The 21079-nt window shown below is 37.3% G+C and overlaps 1 protein-coding gene across 1 annotated transcript; it reads left to right on the forward strand.

Moving 5' to 3' along the window:
* Positions 1 to 499: 499 nt before the first annotated feature.
* BRDT (bromodomain testis associated) lies at positions 500 to 17584 on the forward strand. The gene is made up of 18 exons (XM_065746548.1): positions 500 to 739; positions 1145 to 1282; positions 1984 to 2110; positions 3334 to 3506; positions 4548 to 4919; positions 5516 to 5644; positions 5836 to 6024; positions 7321 to 7502; positions 7576 to 7868; positions 7955 to 8068; positions 9099 to 9233; positions 9835 to 9902; positions 11011 to 11203; positions 11973 to 12070; positions 13305 to 13437; positions 14955 to 15019; positions 15393 to 15541; positions 17410 to 17584. Exons 1-18 carry the CDS (start codon positions 500 to 502, stop codon positions 17582 to 17584), a joined length of 2973 nt encoding a protein of 990 aa, XP_065602620.1.
* The last annotated feature ends 3495 nt before the right edge of the window (positions 17585 to 21079 follow it).

A 21079-nucleotide genomic window follows, 5' to 3' on the forward strand; every position in this document is an offset into this window, starting at 1 on the left:
ATAAAGTTGCTTTTCAGGCTTGTATAGATGTTTTATTGGTGGTGACAGGACTTTTCTGAGGTGAGAAAATCTTCTTGGCAGAGATGCATGAGGAAGGTAATACATATGTGTTACTTTGTGCTAGATGACACTTGGGTGCACTGTAAAGCTGTTTATTAGGTCAACTTCTGTAAGACTCAATCTGTTGAGGTGGGGAGATAAAGAATGTCTTCCTAGACTTCGATGGATGAACCTCTGAGGAAGCTTATTTCCAGGGAAATCTTGCAGAACTGAGGAATCCTCTTTAATCCTTTTCAAATGTAATTGTCAATAACTTAAAGAACTGGATGTGGTAATTCAACACACCAACTGGGTGCCGTAAAACAAGCATGTCTTTGTTAATTCCTAAGTGTATGCATGTGACTGTATCAATGACACTTCACAAACAGAATATGAATACACCAACAGCAGTAGATCTAGGTATCTTTACTGAACAGTAATTTTCCTCCCTTCAGGTTAGATGTGTAATGAAGACTTTGGAACAAGTGGATGTATTTTCTTGCTGAAGATGTCTCTTCCAAGCCAGCGTCGTTCTATTATTACTAACCCTCCTCCACCAGAATATATAAACAACAAAAATAGTGGCTGTCAAACAAACCAACTCCAGTACTTACAGAGAGTGGTCATGAAAGCCATTTGGCGACACAACTTTTCCTGGCCATTTCATCAGCCTGTAGATGCAGCAGCACTGAATCTTCCTGTAAGAACTGTTTCAGAAATAGAATATTATCATGTGAAGGACTGCAGTATTTGTGAATTATTATTAGAAGATTACTTTAGCATGAGAACTGTTTTAATCACCCCAGCTTTTTCAGTCAAATGAAAACACCAATAATTGACACAGTGTTTCAGGTATTTCAAATTACCTGACAGGTACTGCTTTTGGCAAATGAGTAGAAGAGTGTTAACACCATGGTATGGTTCTTTTGATTCTTTATTTTCCAACTTAAGTGTTCTTAGTTCTCTCAATCCCAAGATTAACTGTACATAATGTTCTGTGCAACATAATGCAGTTTTTTCTCTTGCAACTTAATTTTTATAATTGTATTGGAATTGTCATGTCCTAATATTCAATAGATTTGTTGTGGTTCTTTGCAAAATACAGGATTACTACAGTATTATAAAGAAACCTATGGACTTGAGCACAATTAAAAAGCGTCTGGAACATAATTACTACACAAAAGCTGCAGAATGCATTAATGACTTCAAAACTATGTTCTTGAACTGCTACACATATAACAAGGTAAGTGAAAGAACTTCCTCTTATTAGTAATCAATTATTACAAATGCCAACATGTCTAAAAACAAGCAGATGCTTATAACCACCTGTAGAACTTATCAATGTCTTCAAGATTTCTTGAAACTAGTTCCATTTGAAAATGGGGAGGGCTCTACTGCTAGATTATGACCGAAGACAGAGACGAGGCTCAACTTGCTGTTAATAACTGAATGTGTACTTGTCATAGCGTGTGGGTTCTGGCAAAACTTCATTTTGCAAAGCTTACAGTTCAGTGTATCAGCTATACAAATTCAAGGCCAGTGATACTGAGGAATGCTTCTCTCCTCCATTAAGCTTAAGACAAACTAACCTAAGCCAAAATGTGAGTAACTCCCTGAACGTGGATGTTTGTTGGCTGTGCTTTATTATCTCTGAGCTTTCGACAGATCATAAAGCAATTGCGGCTCTGCTCCCTTTTTCTTTTGCTATGGGAAGCACATGGGTTCTACAAGAAAATAGGATAGGACAGGGCTGGGGAAAGAGGCTGTTATTTCAGTAGGGAAGCAACATGTATTAGATAGGTAATAGGGATGACTACTGACTCCCTGGTACAGGTGACTAGTTAGTTACTATCTGTTCAATATAGACTATGGTTAGTTGAAAAAGTAACACGTTATTACCGCAGCTTCTCCTGCACTCTGAATGTTATCAACTATATTTTGCAGGCAGGTGATGACATTGTTTTTATGGCCCAAGAACTAGAAAAAACATTCATGCAGAAAATAGCACAAATGCCATCAGAAGAAATACTGATTCCCAACAAAGGAAAAAGAAAAGGAAAGCTGTCAGAAGGTAATGGCTATGTGCTGAATTGTTAACATTAAATAAAAGCTGGGAAAAGACAGTCCTCTGTAACTTGTCACAGCTCTGCCCAAGGGTGGTCAGGATGCACTCCATCTTTCCCAGAACATACTGGACCAACACTGCTACAAGGCTTTGGTGGATTCAGTGCAGCTGTAATACTGTTTAGGTACTTTCTACTAGTTAAAAGTATTTAAGATAAGGGGAAAAAACCTCACCAGAATATTGTAACTGACAACACCATCGGTAGTGTAACAGCATAGCTTTCCATGCGAAACACAGTGTTCTTGTCCACAAGAAAAATGATTCAGTCAAGTCATCTCAAACTAATGAGGAAATTCTGTAGTAGGTACGTCAAATTACATTGGGATACAATTAAAATGGTCCAGAAGATTAGCTGCAACTAATTACTCATCTTTGACCTCCTGTGTTGTCTTAATTGCTCTTGTAACCTGCTTCATTATCTTGAAAAATGTTTCGCTTCAACAAAATGCTTCTTTCGACATCTAATCTTTCAACATTGCCAGACAAATATTTTTATCAATAGAAGCAGGACTGCTTAATGTCTTGAGTCACATGCATCTCAGTGGATGAATTTGGAGACCTTCAAGGTAGTCTCCCAAGTGGGCCTGGAACTGATGCCAGTTGCTGGTCAGTTCTAATGAAAAGACATGGTACCTTAATAGGAAGAATGTGTTTGTTGAATAGGTATCAGCAGTTGCCAGAAAGTATGAGAAATGCATTAGAAACCTAGCAACTTCTTAAAAATACTACAGTCACGGATGCATTCATAATGCAGTCTTGCTCATGTTGAAGCTATTTAAGACCACTTAAAGCATTTCAGAACTCATGTGAGTTGCACATTTGTATATGTAAAGTTTTAAGGACTATATTTTCATGTATATGTAGAGTGATTTAGTATTTTCTCATCAAGAACTTCTCTTTTCTTACAATACAGGGGGCTTAGCATGCTGCCTATTAAATCACCATTGAGTTTAATCCAGAGTTTTCTTGATGCTAAATATCCATAACTTGGCACAGTACTCTAGCTGAGGTACTAGAGGAGCTGAGCAGAGGATAACAGCATTGCTATATATATAAAACCTTTTATTTACATTTGTTACTTGCATCGTTTGTGTGTGGAAGATGTACTATTTAAAACTGCCCGACATGATCAACTGTACTATAACTTGAAACTTTTTAAAAATAACCAGAAACTCAGCAGCCCAACAGTGGGACTTCATCTAAACAAAGCACAAGGCAGAAACAAGCTGAAAGTGGTGAGCAGCCTACCGCAACAACTCAAGAACTACAGAAGGTTACACTACCTCCTTTGTCTGCAGCTCACCTGACTGCTCTAATGCCAGCTGCTGTCCCTATCACAAAAGTAAGTTACCTCAAATAACTTTCAGAATGAAAGGTATTGAAATTACTGCCCCAGGCTTGAACAGGCCATCGGAGTCACGCTTACTGCAGCATCCCTTCAAAACTCCTATTGTGGCAGGATAGTAAGAGATGTAATGGATCTTTTAGGTTTCTGCTAAAAAACTGGGCTACCACTATTTCTAGAAAGCATGGGGAAATTGAGATGACTGTTTGGTAGACTTCTATTTTTTTTAATACGAATTGAAGACTGTTTTTCCTCAAAGTAAACTAAGAAGCTCATTCTTGCATAAGTACAGGAATACACTTCAAGTTTCACCTTGATGTGGGAATTCTTTCTTTGTGATCTAAAGGTTTTAGTATTGAAATGTTTTTTTCTATGTTTTTGAGTAAAACTTCTCACATTTTCAATTTAAGCTAAGTGCTCGAGTTTCAACTAATATGCTATTTTTGGAACACTAACCAGCTGGGAAAGGTGTTAGTAGTACACAAAAACACTTGTTAACTGTGGTATGGATTGTATATGGGTATCGGACACTTCTGATCAGATGACCAGGCTTGTACTAACTTAGCTTTCTTTATCCTTTTCCAACAAGGTATGTGTACTATGTTCTCACTACAGTGTATATTTACACTTTACTAGAGAGTATGAACATGAATGGCAAAGTACGTGCATCTCCTCTGGACCAAATACCACTCAAGGTTTAAAAAAAATAAAGACATAAATCCTTCCACCAGTTCAACATAAACTGCAGTAACTTTTTTGATTTTTCATGGTAGTTACATGAGTATTTTATAACCTACTGGTTTCTCTGAGTTTTCTCAACTGGCTAAACAACCTACTTTCCATTCTTTCCTTTAATCTTGAGTGAGCTTGATGTTGGCTTGTAATATCATGTAGGTTCTCAGTCTAAACCTGTAGAAATACCATGTTCTTTTGGTTTTGATATTTGTAGAATTTTTGGAGCTTTTTTGTGTAGTTTCAAATTTGACCTCTCCCTGTCCTGGATGTACTTATCTTTCAACTTAGATTTCATTTTTCTAGACAAAGAAAGGTGTGAAAAGGAAGGCTGACACTACAACTCCTACTTCTTCCATATTCACAACAAGCAGTGAATCTTCTGCAACAATTAATAAAAGAAAAACTATTAACACATTCAAAGGTGAAAACGAATGTACGATACCAAAGAAGCTTCTGAAGAAGGGCTTGCCAGATTCTCAGCAATCACCTAGAGTTTTTAAAAAGATTCAGTTATCCAAACAACTAAAATATTGTAATGAAATTCTTAAAGAAATGTTTTCAAAGAAACATTCAGCATATGCATGGCCTTTCTTAAAATCCGCGGATGTTGCATCATTCTCACTTGGTGAGAAACAAGGGATCACCAAATGTCCTACAGATCTTGGGACCATTAAAGTAAGTATGTTTTACAGGGGATTAGACAACTTCTTTGCTTAAATAACTTGTGTAATGATGCTGGATTTTAATAAGATTAGCTGGAAAAGTGTCAGGAAAGCTGCTTTGGGTTTGGAAGAAATAGTTTGAGAGAACTATATATAGCTGCTCTGCCCACTAAGGAGCTATTCACTTCAGTTCATCAGAGCATCATAACTATGTACATACTGGCTAATCCACCTTGAACAAGCTAATAGCAGTAGTGCTGAGAATTACCCTTTTAAGCAGGCTGCTAATAAAGCATATTGTCTCTTCTAGTCTGTCCAATGCTGCGGCTAGTGCTATATAGAACAACATGTAGTTCTATACTGTCTACTTCTGCTTCTGTCCAAATTTCTTCTGTTTGCTATAGTGCCCTGAATCCACAAGCAATGGATATTTGAGACACTTTTCACCTTTTCTGTGACAATGAACCCTCCTGTAGGTGGACACTAGTGGACAGTCATTACAAATACTAGGCAGATCTGTCTGGGGCTGAGTTAGTTAATTTAAATCAAAGGCATGGAGGTACTTTTAAAGTTAACACCTAAACTTGCATTCACTTTCTTTCCCTCTAGAAAAAAATGGATAATTCTGAATATAGAGATATACAAGAATTTGCCACAGATGTTAGATTAATGTTCATGAATTGCTATAAATGTAATTCTCCAGACCATGAAGTGGTTGCTATGGCAAAAAAACTTCAGGTGAGTTATTACTTAAGTCAGATTTGAAACAGAAAAAGACGTGAGGATTTCTTTGGTCATCTAGGCCCAAATGTACCATCTGCTGTGATCAACACCTACAGTGTGTAGTTCTAGAAAACTAGCAGCAGCTTCACAGTGCTTTTTGAGAAATTTGAAATGTTCTTTTGCTGTTCCTAAACAAAATTATTTAGGATGTTTTTGAGACTCACTTTGCCAAAATTCCTGATGAACCAGCTACAAGTGGTCTTCTGCCACAGCACACAAGAGAAATTACAAAAGCTTATTCCAGTGACAGCAGCAGTGATGAATCTTCAGAAGACAAATCATCTGAAGACTTTGAAAAAGAGAAAACAGTGTACCTTGCAAAGCTTCAGGAGCAAGTAAGCATTAGTAGTCAATGTTGTGACTGTAATCTCTCTGATAGTGCCCTTGCAATTGTCTATTCTAAGGCTTAGCACCAAGAATTTGTGTACACAGGTCTCTGAAGTCTCCTGGATTTTGAAAAGTGAAACTTGATTCTGTTTGGAAGTGCTTCCAAATGTTATTAATCATCTGCAGTTGAACAGTGTCTCAGCAAATATGAACTGTTTTTAGTGAAACATGGGTCTAGTGCTCTTGCCTCACTTTTTTTTTTTAAGATAAAAATATGTCTTTTGAACAAAAATAAGACCGTTGCCATGATACCATGGATGACAGCATCCAGGTACTCCACACACAGCTTAGAGTCATATGCTTCTAAATGGCATTTGCTTCATTTCATATGGTTAAAAAGCTCTCTTATGCTTAGTCTGTCAAGGTGTGTTAGCTCCTTTACGTAGTCATGCAAATACTTCTGAGTCACATAAAAGCAAGTCATAAATTCTATCAGAAAGCTTAGTATAAAATAAAGCAAAGGTATTTCAAGTAATGCCAACAGCAAGAATACCATAGCTGTCTTGCTTTCTAACAGTGCAATGGTTCTAATTTTTGCCTGAACATAACACTTTAAGCTGCTGCTGTATCTATAATCCAGGGAGGGAAAAAAAGTAAGCTTTGGTTCTGCTAGTCAAATAAGGAACAAGTTAGTGTTCAGTTTTTGCCAGAGTAGAACACGTAATATGTGTTCATGAATATTGGCTTAAAGATAACAAATTCTACAAGACAGCCTTCACAATAGTTAAGTATTTCAGTGTGGTTGAAAACTGAATTCTCAATCTAATTCCTCTTTCTAATCTGTAAGAGGTTTAAATAAGCTTGAATCTTTCTGTAAAGCTATGTCAACACATGATACAAAATAGCTAGCTGGAAAGAGGTTGAAGATGCCCAAGCCCAGTCCAGATAGCTCAGTGCAGTAAACACATCAAGCATTTACGTGCTTCCTAAATGCCTGAAATTAAAGAGAAGCTGCTGGATACTACTACAGAGGATTTTTTTGTTTTGCCATTTAGTTTTTAAAGTATGTTGGAAGATGCATGCTCTTAGACATGCCTACATAAAAATAAGTAGTCTCATTTTCTGAAACTCTTGTATATGACTTCTTTTTCCAAGAGACTAAGATGCTTGAAAAACAAGTCTTGTTTGGAGAGCAAACATTAACATCCATTCTAATGCCAAAGATCTGATTTTACATATAGAACCAGTTCACAATTCTTGCTACATTACTTAAGAATCTCAGCTTTTTCTGTTGCTTTTGATAGCTTAAAGCTGTTCACCAGCAGTTGCGGGCTTTGACCAGAGCATCCTTACCTAGACTGAAAAAGAGAAAAGAGAAGGCTAAAAGAGAAAAGGGGAAGAACAAGGAAAAAGAGAAAGTAAGACTGATTCAAAAGAAGAAAGATCTAAAACACAAGAAGTCTAAGAAAAAGCAGTCTTCAAACATGTAAGTGTGGAGGACTTGTGTGGGTGTAAAATTATTTTAAACTACAGTTATTGCAGTAAACTTCTTTTTGCAGTCAATCAAAGAAAACCATGCAGCAGATCTTGTTGGCACATAAGTCAGAAGATGATGATGGTGCCAAGCCAATGAATTATGATGAAAAAAGGCAGTTGAGTTTGAACATAAATAAGCTCCCTGGAGATAAGCTTGGGAAAGTAGTTCATATAATACAGTCAAGAGAACCGTCACTGAGGAATTCTAGCCCTGATGAAATAGAAATAGACTTTGAAACTTTAAAGGCTTCGACACTCAGAGAGTTAGAGAAATATGTGGCAACCTGTTTGAGGAAGAGACCAAGAAAGCAGCATGGTACGTAGAATAAATTATGTTTCAAAAAATCGAACAGATATTACCTGATCAGTTTGCTGCAATGTTAACTTCTATCTCACACACAGCTAAAAAAACAATGAAGTCAAAAGAACAACTTTTTTCTGAGAGGAAACAAGAGCTAGAGAAGAGACTACTGGATGTCAATGGTCAGCTAAATCCAAAGAAAGAGAACTTCAAATGTAATGTGACCTTCATTTATTTGCTACAAAATCTTGAAGTGACAACTGGGCCTGTGTAGTATTATGTAAATGGAGACCTTCTCCTCAGAATATTCAAGGTCTTAGACTTCCCTTTGCTAGCTTTTAAGACTGCATTTGCTGCTGTGACACCACAGGAATAGTCACTTACTTGTCTTGTATAAAACACTTTTCTTATTTCTCCTACCTAATCATTTAATAGAAGCAAAAATAATATTTTCCACTCCTGCAATTAAAAACACAATACAAACTTTGCTAACCCCATAATTGTCAGGCTATAGCTGATAACCAATGGTAAATTGAGTAATCTAGCTGAATGGCATAAAAATATCCTAGAAATAAAAGCTACAAGAAGCAGCTAAGTTATTAACATAATGAAGATGGAGGAGGCAGGCTAGAATATCTTTTAAATTGGCATTTGGCTTCTTTACAAGGGAGAGTTGACGATAGCATTTAGCACGTATGTATGTCCAAGGAAATAGGTATATATGTTGCTTCTTGTTTTTTAAGATTCAAATGAAGGAACAATTTGGAGGAAAAAAGCTTTTTGACTGGAAAGCATTGTAAACTAACCTAAATCAACTCTGCAGAAGCAAAATAGTCAGATGGTGGGGAGGTGGCAAAAGATAATTCTAGACTGCATTTAGTTTGAGAAAAAGGAGTGGCTGTAGTAAAGGCCTCAGTATGCGAGTCTGGCAGCACTAATAAGCACAGACAGACTTGCAAGCAGGAAAATTTCTGGTGGAAACTGTGCTTGAACAATAGCACAGATTTTTACCTGGTTCAGGCTTGTAAGTTGTGTGTTTACAGTTCTTAATTGGATATTTCATTTAAGCTAGCTTACTGCTGGTAAATCTCCCTCTTCTATAAAGGTCTCAAAACTGCTGGTAAGATGACAGAGTAATGGTAGAAGCCTAGCAGTCATATGGGAAAACAGCCTTTATAAAGATCCTAGACTTGTATATGGAGACCTACTGTAGAATGTTTTGAATCCTTCCCTTTTATTCTGCAGTTGAAAGTAATGCTGAGTCCAGTAATGCTGGACCAAGCCGACTGAGTGAAAGCAGCAACAGCAGCAGCTCCTCAGACTCTGGCAGCAGCACCAGCAGTGCTTCCAGCTCCTCAGACAGCAGTGACTCTGAATCAGGTCAGAAAGCTTACTTTTGTTTCTCTCTGGGCAGAATATCTGCCTTCCTAATTTGCACATATTGCTCCAAATGCTTACCAAGAACTTAAATCATTTGTATAGGCTTCTTCTATGTTGAAGACTCAATTCTAGTGTTACTAAAGAAGCCTGTGTATCTAACAGAGACCTGTCTCTCGGGCTATAGCTTACTTCTGTAGGTTTTTGCTTTGCCTCTTTATTTATTTATTTTTTAACTGCTTTTTGAAAGTTGAATTTATTTTCATTCTTCTGGGACAGAAGAATACCCACATTTGAGTGGTAAGAAGCAAGTGCCTAAGGTTAGATGAATCCCACATTTGGCCCTTGAATGCAGAGAAGCAGATAATGGAGTCACTGAGGGTAGGAAAGATCTTGATCCTGCAAGGATTTCTGTGTGTTAAATCTGGGACAAGTTCTCTACAGCATCAAATTGAAGTATTCAAGATAAGGCCATTTATTTCCATGTGAGGTTTGGCTCTTTGGGTGCACACACATCTTATGACTTGTACATAAATAATGCTATGTATTCAGATGACTGATTTTTTTTTCCCTTCTCTTTCTGCCCACCTCACTGTATTTGCAGTTACAGAAACATGCTCAGAATACAATGGAATGCAGCCAAACTGCTTAACTTCTTTGGAACAAACTAAGGTAAACTGACAGTTGTGGATAAAGCTGTTGATCTCAGCAGTTAATTGATACATGTGGCAACACTGGAAACTGCACAAGCAGGGAATAATGAGCATAGCTTGAATACTGTTTGCTCTGCCAACTTAAGTGATATAAAATCTATTTGTTAAAAGTATCTTCTGCTTCTTTACAGAAGATGAGTGTAAAAACTGCTGAGTTTTTTACCCATTATGAACACTATTGAAGTTCTTTGTTGGATGAAGGCAGGGGAGGCAGAGAATGCTTCCCTCATCTGCCACCCACTGAAAATCCTTTCCACTTTAGTCTTAAGTACGAATTTGACCACTGTGCAAAGTTCACTTCATTTCTTTCTCTATGCAAATACCCTCACTTTTACATGCTTCAATTAATCAAATGATTACCCCAATCATTTTCTGGATACTTGCTATAGTCAGGGTATTGTTTATAGTAACAGCAAAGCCTCATCTAAAAACATTTAATGCCTTTAAGATCCATATAGATACTGACTGTTAATTCCAGCCTGGTTTATCTCTGCCTTTCACAATTTCACTTAAAACTACCCCAGATAGAGACATCAGATTTTCAAGATCAGCAAAGCCTTCTCTTTACAATAGACTTGTTTCACTTGAAGTGCTTAGCTTGACATAGCAATTGGTTTTGTAAACTTAAGAAGATGCAGAGGGACCAGATGAATACGAGTCAAGGACTTGAGGGGAGGAATTATGTAATGGCTTTTCTTTCTTTTTTTTTTTCCCCTCTCTAGAAAGCTGAGTCTCTGCAATAACAAACAACTTCTGTAATGAAACAAAACCTTGAGAAAAAAGTATGCAGAAACAGAGTTTCTGCTTGGTCAGTCACAGTGTTTTTCTCTGAGTATCAAAAAACATAATAGTTGACAACAAAACAGCAAGGGATGCTCAGTTTCTGTATCTATCAGATCAAGGCAGGGCATTTTACTCCACCAGGCTTTGTTATTTAAACTCTCAGGAACACCACACTACAAGAAATGCTACTGTGTCTGGTAAGTGCTGTAAAAGAAGAGAGAATCAAATAGGTATTAAAAAGATTATTATTATTGAGTGTATTAATTAGTGCCTTCCCTTTGCAGAGAACATCACTGTGCTTACAGAGGATGTCCTACAATGCTGTTCTGCAAGCACAGCCCTCATCTATTGCTAGTAGCTCACAAAATCATGGATCAACTGAACCACAGCTGTTGTCTCCCATTGTGCTACAGAAGCTTAAACCTTTACAGAGTGAATCTCTTAAATCAGCAGAACAAAATGCCAAGTCTCCTTCAGGTAACAAGTTTATAGCTTGTCATAATCAGGTAACAAGTTTATAGCTTGTCAAATCATGGCTTTGAGTGAACCTTGAAAAAAGAAGGGTGGTAGAAATGGTGTTCACAGTAAGCTTATCTTGAAGTTTTGGAGGTTATTGGGTGGGTAATAGCAAAGTTTCTTGCAGTATGGATTACTAGGAGCATGATATAAGTAAAAGTATGTCAGATGGATAGAATTTTTGGTTACTCTGGCACTCAGACTGGGATAGAACACTATTAAAACAGTGAGGTTCAAGCCTCCCTCCCTCAGTGAAGAGAGCCAGCAAATGGAGGCAAGATGGGAAATGTTGCTTTAATGAAGCTAAGGTTACAGGAAGTAATGAATGCTTCAAGGCAGAAGTCAAATGCTCAGACTCGCCATCACTGTTCAACTTAACATATGAATTACTTATTAGCTGAACTGATGATCTGATCAGAGTTATCTAAACATATCAGCTTTAAGTTGCTTAGAAAAATGATTGAGAACTTATTGTTTTCTTTCCCTTAAATCAGAAGGTCTCACTTCAGACACTCCTGAGTTGTTTAGTAAAAGACACCTTGAGCTGGCAGCTGATGATCTGGGGCTAAAAAAAAAAAACAAACAAAAAACAAAACGAAAACCCTAATAGAATAACTGTCTCAGTGTAGCTGGGATGTATGTCTTCATAGCTGACAAATCCAGAGCCCTGTACAGTGTGATCTGAGATGCAGAACTGCATCTGGGTAACCATTCACCTCTTCTTTCTCAGGTATCCTTGCAGGTGTAAGTGCTTTGCATGATGCTTCAGTCAAGCAAATGCCTCAGAGTGCTCCAAGGACAGATCAGTGTACGCAGGCTGTTCCAGAGGTGAATACATCAATACATGCTTTAAAAATATCTATTTGGAATGAATATTTATTTCTTTCAATTGATGTAACACTCCAGTCTTAAGTTGAATGCAAAGAAAGCTGCTTTAGATCAATAATAAAATGTTTACCTAAAAGTTCACTAAATATGTGATTCTTATCCTTTAATAGCAGCATTAATTCACTGGTCACAATATAAAAAGGAAGAGTTTGGCATTGACTGAAGTGTATCAACTTTATAATGTACTATAAGTACTCACTTATTCTCTTTTTTGGTGCTGAAGTTTAAATTCAGGTCCCCCTTGTAGTCATGTATGTCAAAAGCTCACCCTTTAAACCTACAGTTATACAGTATGAATTGTTCATCTCTTATATATGTTTTTGGTCTTCAGAAATATCAAACTCAACAATTATCTAGAGGATAGCATCTGGATAAAAGCTGCTTTTTCCTTTCTGTGAAGTACTTAAACATCTCCATTTTCTTGGAGAGTATGCTGTTTAGAAGGGCCTCTGCATGCACTGGACTCAGCAAAAGGAAGCTACTGATATCACTGCAGCAGCATGATCTATTCTGTCTCTGGATAATTGAACTGTGTTTCTCAACATGGCTATGAATGCAGCTGCATGGTTTTAGCCAGGTTTTAATAGCTTTACTTTCTGCAATGAGAGGAAACTAACCTTTTTCTTGGTGCTGGGAGCACAGAAACGTGTTGTGGCCTTTCTTGCAATTTACCCTTCCCCTTTCAAATCTAACACCTGAAGATAGCAGCAGGTAGTATGCATTGTGAAACTCAGGTTTGTGCACTAATTTCCACTGTTCAATGGCAACTACATGATATTGCACAGAGAAAAGATACTACTGAAGTAATGGAGGTGTTTTCTATCCATAAACTGGAGTGTGGGGCAACTGGCTTCACAAAAGGTCCACCTTCTATTATATTATACTATGTTAAGGGTTAAAGAGTTTGTACCAATTTCTTATTCTAACCAATCCATCACTTAGAATTTCTAAGCAGTTCCTAGTTTAAAAACTAATTGTGTTAATTTAAGATTCTGGTTTGTCTACCATTATATGAATAAAATCTAGTTCTTGTCTAGTTTTTATGGAGGCTAGAGGAGCACCAACTTACTGCTCTAAGCTTCAAAATTTTAATATTATTATCACATAACAAGAAGTAATATGTTAACCATTTCAGAGGATGTTTTGAAGTCTAATTTCTCTATTTCTCTTCTAGGTATCCAATACAACTTCTCCTGCTGACAGTGCTGATGGGACTAAAGCTGAAGAAACATTAATTAATCTAGATGAAGCTCAAAGCAAGGCCAGTGAGAGAACTGCTGATTCAGTATCTTTAAGTCAAGAGCAGAGTATGTACTACCATAATAAAAACTAATTGATGTAAAGGCTATCAAGTTCAATGTATATGAACATGGCTTGAAGGAATAAAATGTTGAACACCTGTGCATGAATTGATCAACAGAATACTTTTTTATTTGCTGTGCTTTCGTTGTTTTAACTTTTTTTTTTTAAAAAAAGGGTCCTTTCTTGTTCCGTGTTAAGGTACAGAAAGTAAAATGACTTAATACTGGAGGACTCAGTATTCTAGGAAACTTGGAGTGTTAATTAAGCCTTCAGTCTGCACAGAATTCTGTTGCCCCTCAAGCTGTTTTCTGTTGAACCTCCAAGCTCATTCCCTCAGAGCACTTTATGCTTTTTGAGTAACTATCTCCAGTTTTTGTGATGAGGATCTGATAGCAAAGTGATGTCAAGTAACTGCAATTTTTTTCCATGATTAGAAGTAGGCAGTGCCTGTGGAATATGCATTCCATAGAGGAATGCTTCAGACTTCATGCCTATTGCAAACTCAAGACTGTTGGGCTGGGCATGAAGTGCTCACACTGAAACCTGAGTGCTACCAGACACAATTGGTTTTTGTTCCTTCTTCACTATTCCTTTCATACGCTAGAACAGGAATGGGAACAAGCATCTGAAAAGCCTGATTAAAAAGTGCAGTCTTACCACAGATTAGTTCTTTAACTCTGGTCAAATGACAGTTTTTCTATTATATTTAAAAAACAACAGAAAAGAATTTAAAGGTATGTCATAGATGAATCGTATCTTCACTTACAACATTTTTTTGGCCCTCTGGAATTCAAACTCCTGTCCTGTGTACCACATAATTATCACAATCCTAGTGTTATCTTTATATGTTAAAGGGTTGGGAAGACAAACAGGAATGAATGAAGCCTAATGCTCACAGGGTTAGCAGGGGGATGCAAGCATAGCCAAAGCCACTGTCTGCTGCTTAGTTTTTATTTCTCTAACTTTTGACTCAGATAGTAGGACAAATTAAATGACAGATCACTTCTTCCCTTCCTTGTTCAATTCTGCGTGTGCAGGTAGACTGGGGGGGGGGGGGGTTTCCAGTGTTTAATATGGGAATTATCTTGTGATTAAGCTGCCTTTGGGGTACATGCAAACTTCAGGTTTTTATTATGAGTGTAGTTACCTGCCCCCTTACATAATAGTGGTATTTGACTGTTCCTGTAATGATATGTGCTCCAGCTGTTCTTAGTGTTATCTAAGAGAAGTTTTTCCATTATTACCTTCTGTTGAAAACTTCAGAGGAAAAAAACAATGTGTGTAGTTGAATTGCTCTTCTCTTGCCCCAACCTGTAGAAAAGTGGTCCAGTTCAGCTTACAGATTAGGAAACATACCAGTATTTGGGTGTGGTTTTGTCATTTTGAACCAAATAATTTTAAAAAATCATTAGTGCATATTAAGTCATTTTCTAGACTGGGTAAATAAATTGCCTCTATTTGAGGTAACGTAAGCCATGAAGTCAACGTGTCTGGAAAACCCTTTATTTAATTCTTTCTTCAGGTCATTGTAATACATCTGATGGTACGAAGATACTAGAGACAAAATCCCAGAGTTTTCCTGAAAGGGTAGGTGCGGTCTTGGGAATTCATGTTTTCTGGAATTAAAATTGGAGAAGTGAATATAAGGGACTGCATTAAAATAGCTGTAAATATTACTGGTTCCTGAACTGTTTTGCTAGAGAATTTCTACATTAACGAGAAAACTTACTGAAGTCTGCTCAGAGTGCTGTATTTGCTCAAATATACTGGAAAAGTAAAGGATGTTTTGTTTTAGGTGGTTTACAATCATTTCCCTGAAAACAGCATTGTGCTAATGTAGGAATTAAGTAGAAAATGAATAACTGAGGGGGGAAAAAAACGACTTTAGTAGTTGCATTGTTGCATCTTCCATGTTTTCCTTTTTTTCCTTTTTTCCTTTTTCTTTTTAAAATAATTGTAGGCCACAGAAATTAAGAACATAGACTCCTGGGTAAGCTTGTGTAAAATGATGATGCTTCCAGCTCCAATAAAGTCATCTGCTGAGAGCTTCAAGCATTTCAGGAAAGTAGCCTTACAGAAGGCAGCTGGGCAAGCACAGGAAAAAGGGAGGTTTGTAACCACATATGTTTAAACACTGATCTACTTTTTGCTTATGTGTTCAATCTGTGCACATAGACTATCATCTGGATAGTTGAATAATTTTGTGGGCTGAATTTAAGAAAAAAAACTACTGACAGTAGTATTTGGGGGAGGGAATGTTGTACCACTCAGAGCACAACTATGCATCTTAAATACATTAAGTATTTTTTCCCTCACAAATCAGTATTATTTCAGCAAACTTCTCAGATGCTCCTTTTTCTCCTTTGCCCTTTTTTTAAAATTAATTAATTTATGTATTTTTGTAGCACTCAATTATTCTGGTTATGACCAGAATTCACACCCGCACTCAATATATTACTTCTCTATATCTATCGTCAGAAAATCCCTATCTTACTGATTTTCAAAGGGGCAAATAGGATAATCTAGTCTTCAAGAAGTTGGTGTTAAAGTAGCCAAAGTAGTGCCAGCATGAACTACTTCAGAGAGTAAAATTCTCTGGTTGTTTACAGAAGCGTTCAATAGGTTACTTTTGTAGTACTCATGATCAGCTATTCGCAGCTACTGCTCAAGTGAGTGTCCACATGTACCCAAGCCTGAGGTCTATTATTCAGTTCAGTGGGATAAGTGGCTGCCTATTAACTACTGTCTTGTAGTCATATCTTAAATAGCTGTGTGGCACCTTTATCAAATGCTTTCTGTAGTATTTCCCTGTTCAATACTTCTGATTTTCTTTTCTTGTCTGTTTGGCCCCATGTTGGAGTCAGTGCCTAAAAAGTGCCTGCTACTCCCTGTTGCTGGCTGTCTTACAATTGTTCACTTGTTTGGAGTGTGTTATTTCAAAAATTGGAGAATAAGCAACACTTCTTTTCTGAAAATATCATGAGCAGTCATGGCACCTTTCAGCTACTGGCTTCCATGAGGAGGAAACCGGGGTGTAACTCGTGCCCACAAACTGCACAGCAGTCTGCCTTGGGTGACAGGCATTGTGACCTCCTAAGCAGCTGTAAGACCTTGAGGCCCTGAATTTCCTCCCCAGCAGTATCCTTGGTCTCTACTGAAAACACTTCCAGTTTTACAAACTTTGTTATTTCAAGTTCAAAATGGTCAATCCAGAATCCTGCAAAATGTGTGAATAATGCTGCATCTTGATTAAAGTCATTCCTCCCCCAGATGAACCTTGTTTAAGCACTGCAGCTTCAGCAGAACTTAGTATAGATAATGGTGCAGCCTAGACCCAACAGCTGTAAAAGCAACTGTCTCATTTGGCAGTGCTTTCCTTCCCCACTGGCTTGTAGTATAAACATTGATTCCACTTATTGCTGGAGCTACTGAATCTTTTTTTATCAATAATCTGACAGTCCATCTTTGCACTCTTGTATAACTTCTATAAATACTTGTTTGTAAGTTTTCAATTATTCATATTTACTGGCTTATGAGATGTTCTGTCCAGTTAACCTCTGCACCATTTTTATTGTGAGAGGTATCCACTGAATGAAATCAGATATGCTTGTCTGAAATTAGTGAAATTGAGCTCAACCAGTTTAAAAGGAAGAAATGGAAGCAAAAAATCAAAACTAAAAGAAAGTTAATCATGTGTGAATGGGATTTTAGTGAAAGCTTTGTGTAGCATGCATACAAATCCTGTATGCATACACATTAGAACCCAAGAAGCCTTACTACCACATAAAAATTGTGTGCACTGTACTTCTTGCGAAGAGAAATTATTATGAATTAACTTGTAAAATGGAACCACATTTTATGTGCTAAGTACTGATTTATTTGCTTAATGCAGTTGCACAGCCTTGCTTATATATGTGTGTATATATACATATACATATATATAAAGCCTTTATTTATTCCTTTTCTGTTCTCTAAAGGGTCCAAAAGGGGAAAGAACTGGATGTCACAGCAATGAAAGACTGTAAGCCCCCAAAAGAAGAGGATATGAGCAAACAACTGCCAGAAGCTCAGCAACACACTCCTGTTCAGGACCGTAACTTGGCTAGAAAAATCGAACAAGAACGCAGAAGGAGAGAAGCAGTAAGTTGCTGACTCTTTTTGGTTGATTTTGCTTCAATTCTAGTGCACAACTGAAAAAAGAGAATTCAGGTCCTTCAAGACAAGGACCTGAACAGTTGAAAACAACAGAACTCTGTGATCTGAAGTTAGACCAGAAAATAAAATAGAATGATTAAAAAAATCTTTAAGTGACAAAACACAAAAAATGCTCCTATTACTCATATAATGTTACAATAAAAAAATCAAATTTTAAAGGTTAATCTCTGCCTTCTTAATGAAGTCAAACCTCAAGACTTTGCAAGCTGCCTTTCCTCTTCAACGTGCTATGTACAGCATGCCAACAAAAGTGCTACTGTACTACTCAGAAATATCAACACTGAGCCTTTTTAAAAACTAACTTACTGGTCTTATTGCTGTAGATAATGAGTGCTCTTTAATTGCTACTATTTTTTAGATTTAATGTTTTTTTTTAACCAGCCCAATGTACAGCGTTGTACAGTTTGATAAAGACCATCATAGATTCAGATAAAGTCTCCTGAAGTTTTCATCCTGCTCAGCACTTTTCAGAAAGGACATGAACAATAAGCATGTGTAAATCTGTAAAAACAGATGAAGTATACAGTTCTTTGGGAAGAAGCTTTGTAGGTTTTTATTATATCTTTATATTTGTCCTGCATAGTATTCATTACTGCCTGACTACTCTGAGAAAAACACTGATTTGCTTTCTTGCAGGTGGCTTGTACAATTGATATGAATTTGCAGAGTGATATTATGGCAACTTTTGAAGAAAACCTTGAATGAAAATAGTTAATACAGAACTTAACTTAGGTACTACTGCTGACTGTACAACTTTAAAAATACAAGTTATGAGCTTAAACACTAAAATTGCTTTAAAGAGCATGCAAGTTCCTGTAAAATGCTTGATAGAGCAAGCTTGCTCACTGACACCTGAAGCATCAGAAAATAGTTTTGTTTCTTGTTTATAGCATATATGTAATCTAGTCTGTTATGCAGTGAGATGCTGTTGTTCTTCTGTTTACAGTTCATATTTTGTGAGTGCATATGCACAAGAAAATATCTACTGCTTGATTTTTCTAATTCTTTAATCCATTATTTCAGAAACACTTCAGAATCTGTTACACCGTCCACAGCCAAATTCTCCTGGTTTAGTAGCCAGTGCACTAAATGTGCAACTATAGAAACTACTTTAAATTGAAGTCTTACCAATTATACGGTTATTATTATCACGGCCATTTGTTGTATTTGCACAGAATCTGGGATGTGACAGATTTTATAACAACAATGATTTCTACTGAGTGTGTAACATTACTTGACTAGGAAAGAGATTCTGGGTGAAAGATGGGTTGTAACACTCAGTGATACCGGTAGGATGTCATGTTTCCATTCTGCATCAAAAGTGACTTTGTCCTACCTTCATTTCTAGTTTGTGTCATTAATAACTCTCCACTCTGCAATAAAACATTATAGTTCACATTCAGGACTCTCTCTACTTTGCCATTGCCTGGACGTGCTTTCTGACTGAGTTAATGCAAGCTTAAGATCTCTCGCTTGGGAAATACATGCGATGAAAAGGAGGAGGAGAAATTATTATTTTCATTTCATCCATTGGGATTAATGCTATGGGTGCATTACTGAAAGTATATAAGAGTTGGAGTTCTTGCCCATTCAAAATTCCAGCTTCTGTAACAACTTTTCTGCTCACAGTTTCACCTGGAATAGACATGACATCAGCTTTCTCATTAATTGTGGTACACAAGTAAAAAAAAATCACACTGGTATTTCGCACCATATTGTCATGATGACTTTAAGTGACAGTGTCAGTGGTGCTAATGCTAATCTGATAAAGCTTTTATTTGCACTCTGTGAGTTACTTAGAGGGTAATCAGTTCCTCCTACAGACAGATGCCTGAGTTCAGAAGAAAGGGAGATGGCCTCTAAATGTGTGTAGTAAGCCTATAATTTTTCCCTTATTCTTGAGCTGTCACCCTCTCAAGACAATACAACTTTCAAACAAAAACTGACTGAATACACTAAGTATTGCTAGTAACCTGACTATGCAAATGTGTGAAGTTACACTATGTTGCCTTCAACCTTCATGAAAATAGCTGCACTAATGCATGGTTTCTATACTAGCATCTGCACAAGTACATCACATCTAAAATCTTGTATGCCCTCTGTCACTAACCAACAGAATGTGTTAATTTGTTTACTCTCAGCTGGAAGCAATCAGTGACGTGCAAAGTCGTCCTCTTTTGTCTCTCAGAAATGGAGTGAGTTGAACTGACAAAAGATGAGCAGGCAGATGGCACATAGTGGAGGGCAAAGCAAGCTGACAAAGCTTGTAAAACAATCTGCCCTGAGGTTGGTTTGTCTTGGAATCCATTAAAACATTCTAAAGCAGAAGATGAGAAAATCAAAAATACAAAGATGCTAGAGAAAGATTTGTAATTTTTTACTTTTTACTTTTTTACTTGCCTTTTTTACTTCAGCCATGTTTCCCATTAGCTGGCATGAGATCTACAGAAAATTCTGAACTCTCTTTGGAAAATGTGTGGAAGGTATTTGTCGTGTAAGTTGGTTTGCTTCGTGTATGTAGACAGCATGGCCCTTCAGCACAAAGAAAGCATTCCTCAGTGGAAAAGAAACATTGCTGCTTTCCTGGCAGAAGGCAGCTGAGGGAGCTCAGCTGGAGGTGCTGAGAGACATTGGACCAGGTTGGGCTGAAGGCAGCCCCAACATCTTTGTACAAAAGCTGCTCAGAACTGCAAGGTTCCCAGCACTCCCGTCTTCCAGCTCCAATACGGGATCCATATCTAACTGCTGAATATCACATATCTGAACTCCATAGGCTACTGCAAAAGTTGTGTATCAGTGAGAAATCTGACATAAAACTACATAGGTAGTTAGATGTATAAACTAGAAATAGATTTATTGTTATGGAAAATAAAATTTAAAAAAAAACCTTAGCTCTGAGGTTTGTACATCTTGCTTTGTTTGGCCAAATGCGTGTTTGTGGTAATGCACATCACTGTTTCATCTTTAATCCTTCCTCTACTCTGTACTTTGGGGAAAATCCTGCTGTGGCCAGTCTGACACTGAGCAGCTGAGAAGGCTTCTTCCCTGCAGAAAAAAAGGCTATTAGCACAACGGCTGATGCATAAAAATTAGTTATGAGCTACTGCTAGGGTTGGCAGTATGAGTAATCAGAGTATGAACAGAAGGTTCAGGCTTGGTAGGCATGATTCGTGTAATCCTGCTGGAGTCTGCAGAGGTTGGTGTCTTAACTGAATCATAGCAGCTTTCTGGTGTTATTGCTGCTCTTCTTGCCTAAGACAAGGAAGGAAGCCTTATGTAGCAAGCAGCTTGATAAAGCCTGGACTTCAAATCTGCAGGGCTCACATTAAGACAACAGACATGGATAGTGAACAGCAGGATTCAAAGATTGTTCTAATTACATAAATAAATAACGCTGTTGTCAGCTGCTGTGGGTTACTGATATTTCATCTG

The sequence above is a fragment of the Cyrtonyx montezumae genome, unplaced genomic scaffold, assembly GCF_038088225.1.
Source record: "Cyrtonyx montezumae isolate F1298 unplaced genomic scaffold, pur_monq_1.0 scaffold_1, whole genome shotgun sequence".
Classification (NCBI taxonomy): Eukaryota; Metazoa; Chordata; class Aves; order Galliformes; family Odontophoridae; genus Cyrtonyx; species Cyrtonyx montezumae.

Excerpts from the sequence above, each read along its gene's own strand:
- BRDT (XM_065746548.1), top strand. The coding sequence starts at position 500 with ATGTGTAATGAAGACTTTGGAACAAGTGGATGTATTTTCTTGCTGAAG. Across the intron at positions 2,111-3,333 it reads AAAAGGAAAGCTGTCAGAAG|AAACTCAGCAGCCCAACAGT; the intron begins GTAATGGCTATG and ends AAAAATAACCAG. Across the intron at positions 3,507-4,547 it reads CTGCTGTCCCTATCACAAAA|ACAAAGAAAGGTGTGAAAAG; the intron begins GTAAGTTACCTC and ends TCATTTTTCTAG.